Source organism: Benincasa hispida, unplaced genomic scaffold (genome assembly GCF_027475165.1).
Source record: "Benincasa hispida cultivar pf3 unplaced genomic scaffold, pf3_genome.v1.1 HicScf111, whole genome shotgun sequence".
In the NCBI taxonomy this organism is placed as follows: domain Eukaryota; kingdom Viridiplantae; phylum Streptophyta; class Magnoliopsida; order Cucurbitales; family Cucurbitaceae; genus Benincasa; species Benincasa hispida.
Window position 1 is genome coordinate 56,367 of NW_028325422.1, and position 14,346 is coordinate 70,712.

The following is a 14,346-nucleotide window of genomic DNA, read 5'->3' on the forward strand; positions in this document are numbered from 1 at the left end:
CTAGTTTGGGAGTAATCACATTGCCAAACTTTAAGAAGCAATTTCCTTCTTTTAAACTTGAGGACAAGTTTGATTTGAACTCAGAGGGTAATGCTAGGCCACCAATATTGAATCAAGAGGGACAAAATGGTAATGTCAGAGAGGCAAGTTAGTAATGAGAGTGTATGGGATTTACTTGTGGGGACAAGGGATTGAGGAAATGCCGTAGCTGGTTGTTTGTATCTACAGTTCATCAATGGGAGAGAGTACTAATATGCTGGGTTAATCTTCCATGTTTTGAGTATTGGAGGCCAGAGAGAAGAGAAAGATACTTGAGCCTTCTCGAATTGCTAAGGAGAGTCTGTATTGCTGTAGGGCCTTTTTCCTATCTTGAGTATCAATAATCGTAAGGATTCACCATACAGTTTCATTCAAAAATAAATAAATAAATGAATAAACAATAACAAACATCCTTCTAGAATGCAAGAACCTAAATACCTTATCTGGCTACATTGTTTGTTTATGCTGGATCGGCATTGTGCCAACCGCGAGTGCAGGGGGGAATTTCCATGAACTCGTCAAATTCCTTAACGTGAATGTTGCAGCATTTCCACTTAAAATCAAACACAGAAAATATATCAATATCGGCAGTTGATAATCTATAATTGAACACCATGACAACAAAAATGGTGTTATTTCAAGTTTAGCACATGTATGTATCTTACCCCTCTCAGCCGATCATGAAAAATAGCAGGTCCGGGATGGTAACTGCAGGCGGTGTCATGATTCTCCATCTCTGTGAAAGTTTTACCGCACCCCTTATTCTTGCAGATCTGAGGTTCATTTATACCGACTATTTTTTTTGCAGGAGCAGGAGGGGCTTGAGATTCAATACTGCTTGCAGCAGGTATACTTGAGGTTTCATTAATAGATTTGTTATTGCCTTTGACTTGTGTACCTAAGATTCAAACTTGTATTAAATTACAATTAACATTAGGGAGAATTGCCAAATGAGGATACCAAATACTCATCAGCACATAACATAAAATCAAGGTATTCCCACAAAACTGAAAAAAAGTAAAAAGATGCGCTTACCATGGTCTGAACAAAAGAAACCTTGCTGGCACCTAGCACATGATTCTTTCCCTAATGTATTTGTCATGGAAGCCACAGGAGTCGGACTTGGCTTCTTAACAGCAGTGGTTGACTTGGTCAAAACTGGCTTTTCTGTTGTATGTTTTCCGATCTTGCATCTTCATATCAAAAAAGTCAACAAAAACTACAAGTTTAATTCAACTTTTTTTTAAAAAAAATGGAAACAAGACTTTTTCATTGAAATAGTGAAATGAGTTTAATATGCTCAAAGTACAAGAACAAACCAAAACAAAAGGAAACTTGATAACACTTGAAAATACAAGAACAATACTACTAATACTATGATAGAACTGAAAGACCAACCCTTCTAAAATAAAATAGGCTTAGCTAAACAACAAAAGCCCAATTAACAAAAGGCTATCCAACTGAAGAGACATCCATCAGAGTGCAAAACTCGAACCTCACAAGAAATGGAACTTTGAGAGCAAAAGAGTCTTGAAAGTGAAATCAAAACATGATCAACTGTCCTGTATCTCAAACAGCCTTACTAGAAGCCAAAACAGTGAAAGATGAACTTCTACTTAAAAGGCTTTTGAAGACCAACATTAGCTTTTCATACCATCCATCTTAGTCTTAAACGTAAAAGAAATGCTCACTGATATAAATTGTAGATAGACTTACAGAAATGAAGGATTAGCGAAACAAAAATGAATTCTATGCAGAAGAACACGTCATATTTGTCACACTCACACAAGCAAAAAGCAGTATGAAACCACCACAAATCTTCCTAAGCCTAAATGAAAAACCATACAAACAGGGAGTTGAGACAATAATTCACATCATTCAACCATTGTGTGTGGCCTAGCGGCTAGCGGTCAAGAGGGCCAATGTAAATAGTAAAGGTCTTTGACGAAACGAGTTGAAGTCTACTAAGAATTTAATATCCTACAAGTTTTCTTAGAAGCCAAATTTAGTAGGATCAGACAATTGTCAGGCAAAAATATTATCAATCCACAAATTGACATAGACACAAAAAAAAAAAAAAAAAAAAAAAGGTCACACAGACCCATTTTTCAGAATGTGAGGGGTATTGAAGCAAGCACACGAATATGTTGCACATCGGTGTATCAAGACCCAAGGCTGGAAATTGAGTATAAAAATGGTTATACGATCTATAGCAAAATTGATGCATCTAAAAAACAAGAGTAAATATATTGGTCTTGAGGGTACCGAGACTTGGCTCATATTCACAATTGCACTTTGTATCAAAAATACCCTTGAACTTTCAAAAGTTTCAAAAATATCCTTACACTTTCAAAACTAGTTCAAAAATACTCTTACCATTAGTTGGGATGAATATCGTTGTAGTTTTATTTCAAAAACACATTTAAACTTTGAAAATTTTCAAAATACCCTTACACTTATGGAAAAGTTCAAAAATACCCTTATTATTAATATATGAATATAAACCGTTAATACTTCTTTGCAAAAGTACCTCTAAACTTCAAAAGTTGCACTAGTACCCTTATGTAAAGAAGAAGAAGGGGAAAAAAAAAAAGCTAAAAACGTTCTTAATGTATGTTTGAACCCCCATCCATCGTCTCTCTATTCTATTTCCTCCCTCTTTCCTACTTCAATCTATGATCTAACACTTCTATGTTTTCTTTATATTTTCTCCTCTTAATCTCTTCTTGTTAACTGTTTAATATTGGTTTATCTCATAAAAAATGTCTCATTTAGTTAACGTATGTAGATTGTAAGACAAAGAAAGAGAATAATGAAAGCACCAAGAGGATCTTGTGATTTATATGGGTTAACAAGATTGTACATTAGTAATTGAGTGTGTATTAATAGCCAAATATATACATCCTTTTTGTATCCGGCTATTTATTGTTTTGGTAACTTCTAAGGGGGATTTTGATTTTGAAATTTTGTTAGATTTTGTAAGATTTTATGCATTAATTTGAAGTTTTAGTTTATATTTTGATGTGAGAAAATTGATGTAAGAATTGGACAAATGAGAAAAAAGAGAATATCTATATTAAGGATATCGAAATAATTTGTTTTAAAACTGATTCTTTTCGAACTCAATAAAACTTCTAACAAATTGATCATTATACTAATGGTAGGAGCATTTTAAAAACTTTTTTTTTTTTGACAAGCCTAAGAGTATTAATGCAACTATTGAAAGTTGAAGGATATTTTTGAAACGAATGCTAACAGTTAGTGTTGATATACAAACAGTAAGGGTTATTTGAAGTTTTATTTAAGGGTACTTTTTAAACTTTTGAAAGTTTAGGGGTATTTTTTAAATAAAACACCAGCGGTTTCTATCCAAAACTAATGGTAAGGGTATTTTCTAACTTTTTTTTAAAGTTTAAGTGTATTTTTGGATCTTCTGAAAGTTCAGAGATCTTTTTGACACAAAGTAAAAAAATTTTGGGCATTTTGTATAATTTAGCCTAAAATAAATATTTGTATCAAAGAAATATTTTTATTCTAGCAAAACGTGGGAATGGAATCAACAAACATCGGTTCATATCAATTATGCATGGAAACAGTACTGCATTCCAACTAAAAATAAAATCACGAAAAGAGGTCTAGCCCTGGAATCTCTAAAAATAAGCTGAAGTCGTGGCTTCTTTTCTTGCAACAGCTCCATTCTTTCATCCCATCATGAAATATAGGCTGCAAAAGATATTTCAACTTCAACCTTCTATCAAATATATATTTAGAGGAAAACATAATCTTTAAATGAAAAGAAACTGATATTCTCGAGAGCCAATAAGTGGATGTGAACTTACTCCCTGGGAACAATGGAGACCATGAATTTGAACCAAGCCCATGGCCGGATAGCATGTAAAGGGCAAAAGACAAAATTAGTAAAATACACATTACGCAGCAAAGGAACTCAACATAATTTGTGGACGATAGTATGGTACATGTTATTACTAAATAATTGTTTCTAATTAAGCTAAGAGTATAATCATATAAACTATTTCAAGTACCACCAACATGAGCTTAGTAGGAAGAAACGGGCCTTTCAAGCTGCAAATTGCAACAGGAGAGCAAGAGAGTTAATTGCCCACCCCAAAGCCTACAACTGCTCAATTTCAGCAATAACCTCAGGGGAAAATGTCAGCGATGGAGGTTGTAGCTGAAATTAAGTCACAGACTTGAGTAATAAGGAAACCAACCATCCTTTCTGAATGTGCAGTCATCGTCAAGAACTATCGTTATCAACAGATATTTCAAAAATTAAAAGAAAAATTATAAGATTATATAAATTAATGATTAAGTTATTTTTACTTTCAAACTACATAATACATCTTATTTTCTTTATATAGAAACAAGTGTTTTCATTGAGAAAAAATGAAACACTACAAGGGCATACAAAAAAAATAAAACCAAGCCCAGGGGTTGGGTAAAAGGTTTCCATCTAAGAGAAATATTGCCTAGGTTATAACTACAAAAAGTTTTCGAAACCAAAAGCCAATGAGAAACATGAAACCGTACCAATTACCAAACCTCACTATGGTCTATCTCAACACCACGGAATGCTCTGTTGTTTCTCTCCCATCAAAGATCCCACAAAATCGCACGCACCCCTGCAAGCTAAAGAAAACTACCTCTCTTTGAAAGGCAGATGGAGGAGGAACTCCCCAATCATTAAACAAATATCTCTTTGACAAGTAAGCACAAAATCAAACTCCTAGAAGAAATCATTCCACATGGATCTTGCAAATGGACACTCCCAGAGGAGATGAAGGTTTTCCTCTATCTTCCGACAATGAATGCAACACCAGGGGCCCATTAACGAAGGCATCTTTCTCAAAAGCCTACTCGTCGTATTCACACGCTCGAGCAAAACTTGCCAAGAAAGGAACTTGGATTTCTTTGGAATCCTAATCCTTCATAAGGCATCAAAGAGTGACTCATTAACGGGAAATGGATCCAGTAACAAACTAAAGAAGAACTTACAAGGGAAACCCTCCGAAGGGGAAGGGCTCCACAACAATCCTTCCTCACAAGCCTACAATCGAAGCCCTCAATCAAGGAAAGAAGAGAAGTCACCTCTGCTGTTTCCCTATTGGACAAAGACCAATGGAATCCAAAAGAGAAAGATACCAAATCCCCTTATCAGACCAAAAAGTCTAACACCTAACAATTTTTTTAGGACAAATAATACAACGGAGGAATCGCATAAGAGAGAGGTCTATCCCCCACACAAAGATCTTTTCAAAAATACATTTCCTTACTGTCTCACACAAAACTAAAAACAAGATGGGAAAAGGAAGGGAGATCAGAATAAATATCTGTCAACTTCGGTGTGTGCCTTTATCCCCTTTCGACACCCACTCATAGGAATGGGGGTCGTACTTGCTCTCAATGATCTTCCACCAAAAGAATTCAAGATCAAAAGCAAACCGCTAAAGCCATTTAGCCAACAGAGCTTTGTTGCACAACATTAAATTTCCATTCTCTAACCCCCCTTGATTCACTGGTTTCCCCACAACATCCCAGGTAACCAAATGCAATCCTTTCCCTTCCTCCACCTCTTTCTAGAGAAAGTCTCTCATAAGCTTCTCAATGCTCTTGCAAGCCAAAACAAGCACTCTGAAAAGGGGAAAGTAATAAATAGGAATTCCCCTCAGACCGATCTGATTGGCATTACTCTCTCAGCTCTAGAGGAAAAACTTTTTCTTCCACGAAGACTCTTTCTAAACTTCTCCAAAGGGAGTCCCAAAACAAGATAGCTCTTGGATTACCTCCAAGGGGGAGGCCGAGGTAAGACGACGGAAAGGACCCAACATTGCACCCCACCAAACTAGCCCATCCAGAAAGGTTATCTTGCTCATAATTAATACCCAAAATCTGACACTTGCTTCTATTGATTTTTAGCCTGCATCCCCTCAAAGAACCCCATAATGTGATTAAGGATTAAGAATCCTCTTTGCCAGAGAAAAAGATCACCGTGTTGTCAGAAAACTAAAGGTGAAAAAGGGCCACCTCCTTAGAGCCAACCTTAAAAGGGCTCAAGAATTCCTCCTTCCAACCCCTTGTAAATGAGACAAATGGTTTAAGATATCCACCACCACCAACCCCTTGTAAATGAGACAAATGGTTTAAGATATCCTTTGACGAGTCATTGATGATGATCGGGTAATTCACATTCATAACACAACCCCACATCCACATTCTCCATTTATACTCGAAGCCTTTCTTTTCCATCACCCTATACAAGAAATCTCAGTCGACATGGTCATAGGCCTCCTCAAAAACATACATGGCAAAAACACCTATAATTGACACACGGCTGGGAAGAATTGTAATAGCTTGCGAAGCCCGTGGATCAGTATCTCTATAATCTGGTTGAAGGTGGATGCTTTAGCTTCATTCAAGCTTGGAAATGGTACCAGAATTGCTTTCTGGTTGGATCCTTGGGTTGGTTTCATTCCTTTGAATATGTGTTACTCAAGACTTTATAGGATTGCTCTCTTCCTAAAGAGGTCAGTGGCCGATCATTAGGATGAGACTTTATCCTCATGGTCAATTGTATTCCATCGGTTGCTAAAGGATGATGAGATCATTGAATTTCAAAATTTGCTCGACCAAATTTTAAAAATGAGGGTGTCTAAGAACTTTGATCGGAGATTGTGGTCATTATAAGCTTTTGGACTTTCTCAGTTAAATCCTTTTCAACACACTTGTTCCCTACTTGATATAAACTCACCCCATCTTTATATGATTACAGTCTTACATCTCTTATTTCACAGTGGAATCGTATCATGTAAACTCTCATGGTATCTTGCCCTTTTGTAACTTCATCCCAATGAAATTATTAGACTGTTTCTCATTTAAAAACAAATAATAATAAAAAATAAAATAAAACACTTGTCCCCTTCATCCCTATTAGATAAGCTGTATTTTAAGGCCTTATAGAAGACAAAAAGCCCACGACGAGTTAATATCCTCGTGTAGATTATGGTTTTTGGTCAGCTAAACTGCTCCTCAATCATGCAAAGGAAGCTCCCCGCTCACCACTTGGCTCCATCCATTTGCCCACTTTGTGAAGCAAAAGATGAAGATCTTCAGTACCTTTTCTTTGATTGCTCTTATGCTGCCCAGTGGTGGTGGAGGTTACTTTCCTTCTTTAAAGTCGCTTGGATGTTTGGTGATGTTTTTCGTGACAATATTCAGCAACTTCTAATAGGTCCAACTTTGAAAGTGGGCCCTTGATTGATTTGGACTAATGTGATTAAGGCAATTCTTGCTGAAATTTGGTTTGAAAGAAATCAAAGGGTACCATGACAAAAGACTTGGGTGGATGAATCGTTGTGAAGTGGCTCGCTTGAATGCTTCATCTTGGCACACCTTATCCAAGCTTTTTGATGACTTCTCCATTCAAGACTTATATTTAAATTAGCATGCTTTTATTTTTCCAGCTTAAGTTTGTAATTGTGATGTTTTGGTCCAGTTTGCCTGTTTGTGCTTTTTGTCCTTTATGCTATTTGGACTACTTTTGTTTTGATTATTTATGGATATGATGAGGATGCTAAGAGGGTGCAAACCTAGTTGAGATTCCTGGGTGCATCTTCTGATCCCTAGGCTATTTTTGCTCTTTGTTTCTCTCTCGTGTACTTTGAGCAATAACCTCATTTCATTATTTCAATGAAAAGGCCTGTTTCTATTTCAAAACAAAAATAAAAAATAAAAAAATATACTTGTTAAGAGCATAAAAATATAATGTTACATCCCAATGTGTTATACTGGAATAAACTGTAAACACTTGAGAACATTTTCATTTGACTCTTGAAACAATGGCCATGAAATACAAACACTGAGGAACTTCAATGCCCCCCACCAGCCGTTGAAGTTTCATCAAAGTCTAACTATACCATTTGGAAATTTTCTAGTCTACAACATTTTCTTAATATCAAATGAAATGAAACAATGTTAATGAGACTAAGCATCGTTCAATAAAGTATGCTAAACCAGTCATGAGCACTAAATTCCCAAAAACTACACAAGAACTTCTGAACACTTGTCAGACTAAACTTTTTTTTCTTTTTCTTTTGAAGAGAGACTAAACTAATTCATCTTCATTGGTTTCCATTATGAACATATTCCCAAGTAGGGATGGTTTAATAAACTTTTCAAACTGAACAATGATCTGTAATTCTAAGTTTAGTGAAGTTGATAGGAGAATAAGGGCGCAAGTGTATGAACGTACCGAATCATGGTATTGACAAGAACCTTCAGGATTGTCATCCTCAGTGAAGGAGGCATTACAGCCAATTCTCTGGCAGCGAATCCCAGCAATCTGATGCTCCATAGTTTCTCTATTAAATTTCAAAAATGATGTGAAGTCGAGAGAATTAGATAACTGAAATTGAATCTACAGAGCTTTGATGCTACTCAAAACATGTTTTATGCCAAAACCACATAAAACAATATTATGCTCTCAACATTTTTCTTTTATAGAAAGCACAACTTTCATTGAGAAAAAATGAAAGAATACAAAGGCATACAGAAAGACCAAGCCCACAAAAAAAACTGCTCAAAGAAATGGATTCCAACTAACTAAAAACAGCCTAAAGAGTAGTTAAAAAAGGTCTTCAAAATCAAAGTCGGGAGTCATAAAACTTAAACAAGGACCAAACATTACTAGGGTCCCTCCTCTCCAACTCTCTAAATATTCCATTATTTCTCTCTCCCATAACACCCATAAAATGGAACACACCCATGGCTTCCCAAAGAAAGCAACCATTCTCCCTAAAAGACGGATCGTGGATGGAGGAGGAACTCCTCGATCAAACTACTAACACTCATCTGAGAAGCCAACATGAAACCGAACTCCTAGAAAAAGTAGTTCCAGATCAACCTCACAAACTCACAACTCCAACGCAAATGATCCACCTCTTCCTCTGTCTTCCGACAAAGAATGCAACAGAATGGACCAACTAATGAAGGTAATTTCCTCAAAAGTTGGTCCAACTAACAAAAATGTTTGTGCTCTCAACATTAAACATATATCTCTTCAAACATCTCAATAAACAAACACGCTTATGTTCACAAAACCTCATAATAGCATATCAGCATGTAAAACATTATAAAATCAACACAACAAGCATCCAAGCGTGCTCAGCCATATCATAGCACATCACAATTTCAAGATAACATAAGTCATAATAGGAATAATAGTAATAAATCACACATCATAACTCAACCAATGTTTTCTAAAGCTCGAGAAATACTATGTAATAGTCATCTAGGACTTAAACACAAGACGCAAAAAAAAGAATGGGTCTTTTTTATGAGGCACACTATATAAGAATACTACATAAAGAAGAGAAAGCAAGTTGAAGTGGGAATATGACGGGGGAAAGCCCTAAACACAAGGAATTTTGCATTTAGGTTTAGTAAATTTTATTTTTTCAGTTAATAAAGAAAAAGGCCTAATTATTACTATTTTTAAAAATAATGAAAAATCCCCAGGGCTTGAGGCTTCACAAGAGCGTGTGCCTAATGCACATCTTACTCTGCGAGAACAGGCACCAAACCTGCACCCTAGTAGAAAGGCTTTATTATTTAAGACATTGGACCCTTCAGGTAGAATTCTACTCGCCTAAGCATTTTGAAGTGCTTCTAAATTATCAAACGGCTCCTATAATTATAGAAACCAAAAAAAAAAAAAACATGGTTCCAAGGTTAGAAACCTCATCCAGAGTCTCAAAAAGTGTGCGAAATGAGTAATCTTAACCAAAGAAGCCTTAAACCTCAATATGAACACTTTAAACCAAGTCCAAACTTCAACCAAAGAGTTTCTAAGAATTATCAACTAATTTACATCACCAATGAAGAGTCCAAAAGTGTCAGAACTTTACTACCTAAAACACACCAACACGGACTTGTCACTTTGCTAAAATGTATTCGAATAGTTCCAAAACTACTCCGTATTTACAGATAAGAGCTTCGGGTGTTAGAGACAAATCTAAAGGACCTTAAACTAGTTTGAAAGATGTTTAGAGTGTACCCACTGAATAAACATCAGCCGTTAAGAAGTGGGTAACTCGAATCTGACGCTACATTAGAGTGGGTAAGCGCCGAAACTCACCGAAATGATGAAAACGCTAAAAGAAGCTGCTGGAACACCGAGAACTGAGCGTCGCCCGTTAGAAACACGTCACCGGTCGGGAAGGACACTGCTCGCGATTTTGGATGTCACTGCGCCGCAGTGATTCGTCGGATTTGCTTGATTCCGCCGGAGAAGAAGGTGAACAGGTGGCTGAATGAGAAGGTTGTGCGGCGGTTGGCTGCTGTTCGGCTTAAGCAAAACGCAGAGAGAGAGAGAGTGTGTGGATTGCCGGAGAGAGAGTGGTTTCACGATTGGGGTTGCTGCAGAGACAAGAAGGAGATGGCAGCGAGGCCTGTCCCTAGCTCTTTTTCTAATTTTTTTTTCCCCTAAATTCTCTATTTCTTTGGGTTTTTTTTTTTTTAAAGCGATTGGGCAATTTTTATTTTAAGTTAAAAATAAACTAGTTAAAGTGTTCGTATATTCTTACAAAATTAATAGGGGTGTACCGTTCATTTTCTGAGGGTCAACCAACTCAATCCAAAATTTTCAGATCAGGTCACCCGTTTTGGTTTTTTTTTAATTATTTTGAATTTTGACATTTTTTCGTTACTTTCTTTTCTATGGAATAATTTGATTTTTACAGGTTAATAAATTTTCATATTTACAAAAGTAAACTAATTTTAAATATATTATATCAATTAATAAAAATTTAATAATAAAAAACATGTAATCTATGCGGAATTTTAGCATTTACATTAAAATACAACTATCATAAATTTAATATAAACTTCAAAAAAAACTTACTCAAATAATTCAAATGAAGTTCAAAATCTCTACTCAAAATATTCAAAATCATTCAAAATAGAAAAAGTTCAAGTTTAATAATAACTATTGGCTTATTACATAAAATTTCAAGTTCAATAATAATCATTCAAAAGCACCATGAGGCATGACAAAGGACTTAGATTGAGTTTTATTTTCATTTTTGGTCTTGGCGGTAAAAGTTACAATACATTAAACTAAGAGGATCATTTATAAGTAATCATAATATTTGATCTTATAGTAATAAAACTTACTATTAAAATCATCAGTATGCTCCAAATCCAATTCCTTATTTCAAAACAAGATGATGGGCTCTCTACAAAACAAATCATGCAAAATTAAATAGATTAATTATTTAAGCATAATACATGTTAGATATGTACAATAAACAAGTTAGATATGTACAATAAACAAGTTAGATATGTACAATAAAAAATTCATTTAATTACTTGACTCAATATTTTCACAAGTTTCTAACTCTTCAAGTTGTGAATGGAGATCTAGTAACACTGAACCACCACAAATCCAATTTTGTGTACCTATCAAGGCCTCGGCTGTTTTTGGAGTCAAAGAACTTCGAAAGAAATCAAGAATCCTCCCTCTTGTACTAAACGCAGATTCAGAAGCGACTGTAGATATCGGAACTAACAAAACATCTCGAACAATTGTTGATAAAATGGAATATTTATAACCATTCATTTTCCACCCATACAATATCTCAAAATCATCTCTATCTTCTATAACCTTAGACAAATAAGAAGTCAAATCATTCTCCACTTCCAAGGAACTTTCTTCTTCTCTCAATCTCTTAAAAGCTATCCATGGATCATTTATTTCTTCGTCCACCCCATGATCATCTTCATTTATAGTGACCGTCTTTGATTGTTGAGAATCATTGGTACTATGACTACCTCGAGGCGAAGTATTATGTGATTTGTAAAAGTCATATAGACGATACAAATATAATTTCACACACTCAACCATATCCATAACATCACTATCATAAACATTGGAAAGACAATAATTCAAGTACTTTAACTTGTACCGAGGATCAATTACCATAGCCACAAACATCAATTTATTCATTTTCTCAAGTGAACCCCAATACTTATCAAACTTTGTTCATATTCATAGCCATCATACTTAGAACAGAGTTGGTATTTTTGCTCCATTTGTTTAAAGCAAACTGAATTTTATTAATTTTCTTATAACCAATATTAGAAGTCACATAGGAAGATTCACTTATCGTTGTGGTCGTTTCCTAAAACATTTTTAAAAACTTAATAAACACACCTACAGTCAACCAATCAGATGTGCTAGGGGGCCCAATCTTTTATTTCAAGTAATCAACAAAATTTGAGTCCTTTTCCTCTCCTCTTCTAAAATTCTAAAAGCTTTCTCAAATTTAATTGCATGTTCAAGCATTAAATAAGTAGAATTTCACCTAGTTGCCACATCTAAACAAACAAGAGCCTTACACTGAATTTTTTCTTGTTTCACACAAGCTTTTAATTTTCCCCTTCTCCCAGGTGATGATCGAATATATCTCACAACATTACAAACAGAAGCAATAAAATCAGGCATATCTTTTAGTACATCATTCACAATAAGATTAATAATGTGGGCACAACACCTCATGTGTAATAGTTCTCCCTCTAAAACAACTGATATCCAAAGTCTTCTCTTCACATAAAAAATAGTCACATCATTAGAACTTGCATTATCAATGGTGATAGAAAAAAAATCTCAATCTCATTCTAACAAACAACTCTCAATCATCTTCCCAATAGTCTCTCCCTTATGATTAACAACTTGACGAAAACTCAAAATCTTCTTATGCAAAACCCATTTCAGAATCAATAAATTGTGCAGTGTCCATGTAGTTCACATCTTTTAACTAGAAATGATTTCAACTTTTTTTTTCTCCTCAAGATAAAATTGATATACATCTCTAGCGATTGTGACTCTCGATGGAATATCAAACTTAGGACACGAAACACTACAAAAGTGTCTAAAACCCTATGTCTCAACAAATTTGAACGACAACTCATTCATAATTATCATCTTAGCGCATGCTAGTCTACGCTAAACAATGTCATTACAAAATTACTAGCATTGACTCATTTTCCATCATTTGAAGGTACGAGAGTTAGGGTGGTTTGTCCTTTTTCTTCTTCTTTATATGGGTACTTTTTACATCGATTTTTTAAGTGCAAAAAGGGCGGCGTCGGGCAAGTCAAGTTAGTTTTTAGCAGTCTCGATTAAGCCTGCAGTCTCTCAAAAGGGCAAATTTTAGCGGACGGTGCTGCTACAGTTGGTGGCGAACTTGCTTTGGGAAAAAATGTATTAGTAGCTCCATAAAGTACTAGTTCCACAAGTATTACTATCACATGTGTAATATTTACCACAATAGTTACGCTTGCACCTAGCTTCATCATTAGCATTTGCTTCCATTTTTGTGAAATGATCCCATGTAGATGAAGTTGGTTTATTAGGTCTCTTTCAATTGGAGTTGGGAGGTAAAGGTGGTATATTTTTAGGAGTTTGGCTAACATTAGGAGGGGGAGGGGGAGGAGGAGGCATTTCATTATTACCGGTTCCACTTGTATTACCACTACTGTTGTCCATCTATAAAATAAATGAAATGTAACACTCTGCACATTTTTTAGTAATCATGTAATTTCAGTAACTTTATTATTTGGAATTTCAGTAATTGTTATTAGTTGGAGGGCATTTTTGAAATTTTGGATTTCAAGTATAAGTGTAGAATTTTAATTGTTGGCGTGAAATTATTCAATTTGAAATTCAAATTGAAAATTAATGGCATGAATTAATTTTCTTTCGAAACGGAAAGGAATTTAATAGTATAAAACGGAAACGAATTAAATGTAATTATATTTACTTCCTTTTTTGTTTTATTATTATTATTATTGTTTTTTTTTTATAAAAAGTCCAACCCCACCCCCTTTTCTTCCTCACGTTTGTGAGCCCGTCCGACGCCGCCCAAAACCGGCACGTCAGTTTCTTCTTCATGACTTCCGTCCACCACCGCGCAAGCGTCGTTCACTTTTGCCGTCACTGGATCTATCGATTTGGGTAAGATTTCTGCCGTTTGGATTTGTTTTTGGTTGATTCTTGAATACTCATTTACTTTTGGCATCAATTGGTTGATATCTATTGTGTTTCAACTTTGGATTCAAGTTTATGAAGGTATTGAGGTGTTGTTCAATGAAGTTGGAGTTTGTTTTAGTGAGTTTTGGTAAGTTTTATGCTTTGATTACCCTCTTGTGGATTAATTTTGGTTGTTGAAAAATTTTGGTAAAGTCGTTTGGAAGTAATTTTTTGACGAAGCTACATATGGGTAATTTATT

The 14,346-nt window shown here is 35.2% G+C and overlaps 1 protein-coding gene across 6 annotated transcripts in view; it reads right to left on the bottom strand.

The window, feature by feature from the left end:
* Window positions 1-10,614, bottom strand: part of LOC120080533 (cysteine and histidine-rich domain-containing protein RAR1) — a 34,790-nt gene extending 24,176 nt beyond the window's left edge. For 2 of the 6 annotated variants that reach the window (XM_090308861.1, XM_090308860.1), the window contains exons 1-4: window positions 2,141-3,673; window positions 1,075-1,232; window positions 705-937; window positions 478-592 (exon numbers count right to left, since the gene is read on the bottom strand). In XM_090308861.1, the coding sequence (XP_090164987.1) occupies window positions 500-592; window positions 705-937; window positions 1,075-1,232; window positions 2,141-2,319 (663 nt within the window). In that variant the 5' untranslated portion in view covers window positions 2,320-3,673 and the 3' untranslated portion in view covers window positions 478-499. Of the gene's footprint in view, window positions 1-477; window positions 593-704; window positions 938-1,074; window positions 1,233-2,140; window positions 3,763-3,878; window positions 3,882-8,308; window positions 8,418-10,192 lie in introns of those variants that run through there. The other 4 variants (XM_039035220.2, XM_039035223.2, XM_039035225.2 and 1 more) reach the window with 4 other exon arrangements.
* Between the last annotated feature and the right edge of the window lie 3,732 nt (window positions 10,615-14,346).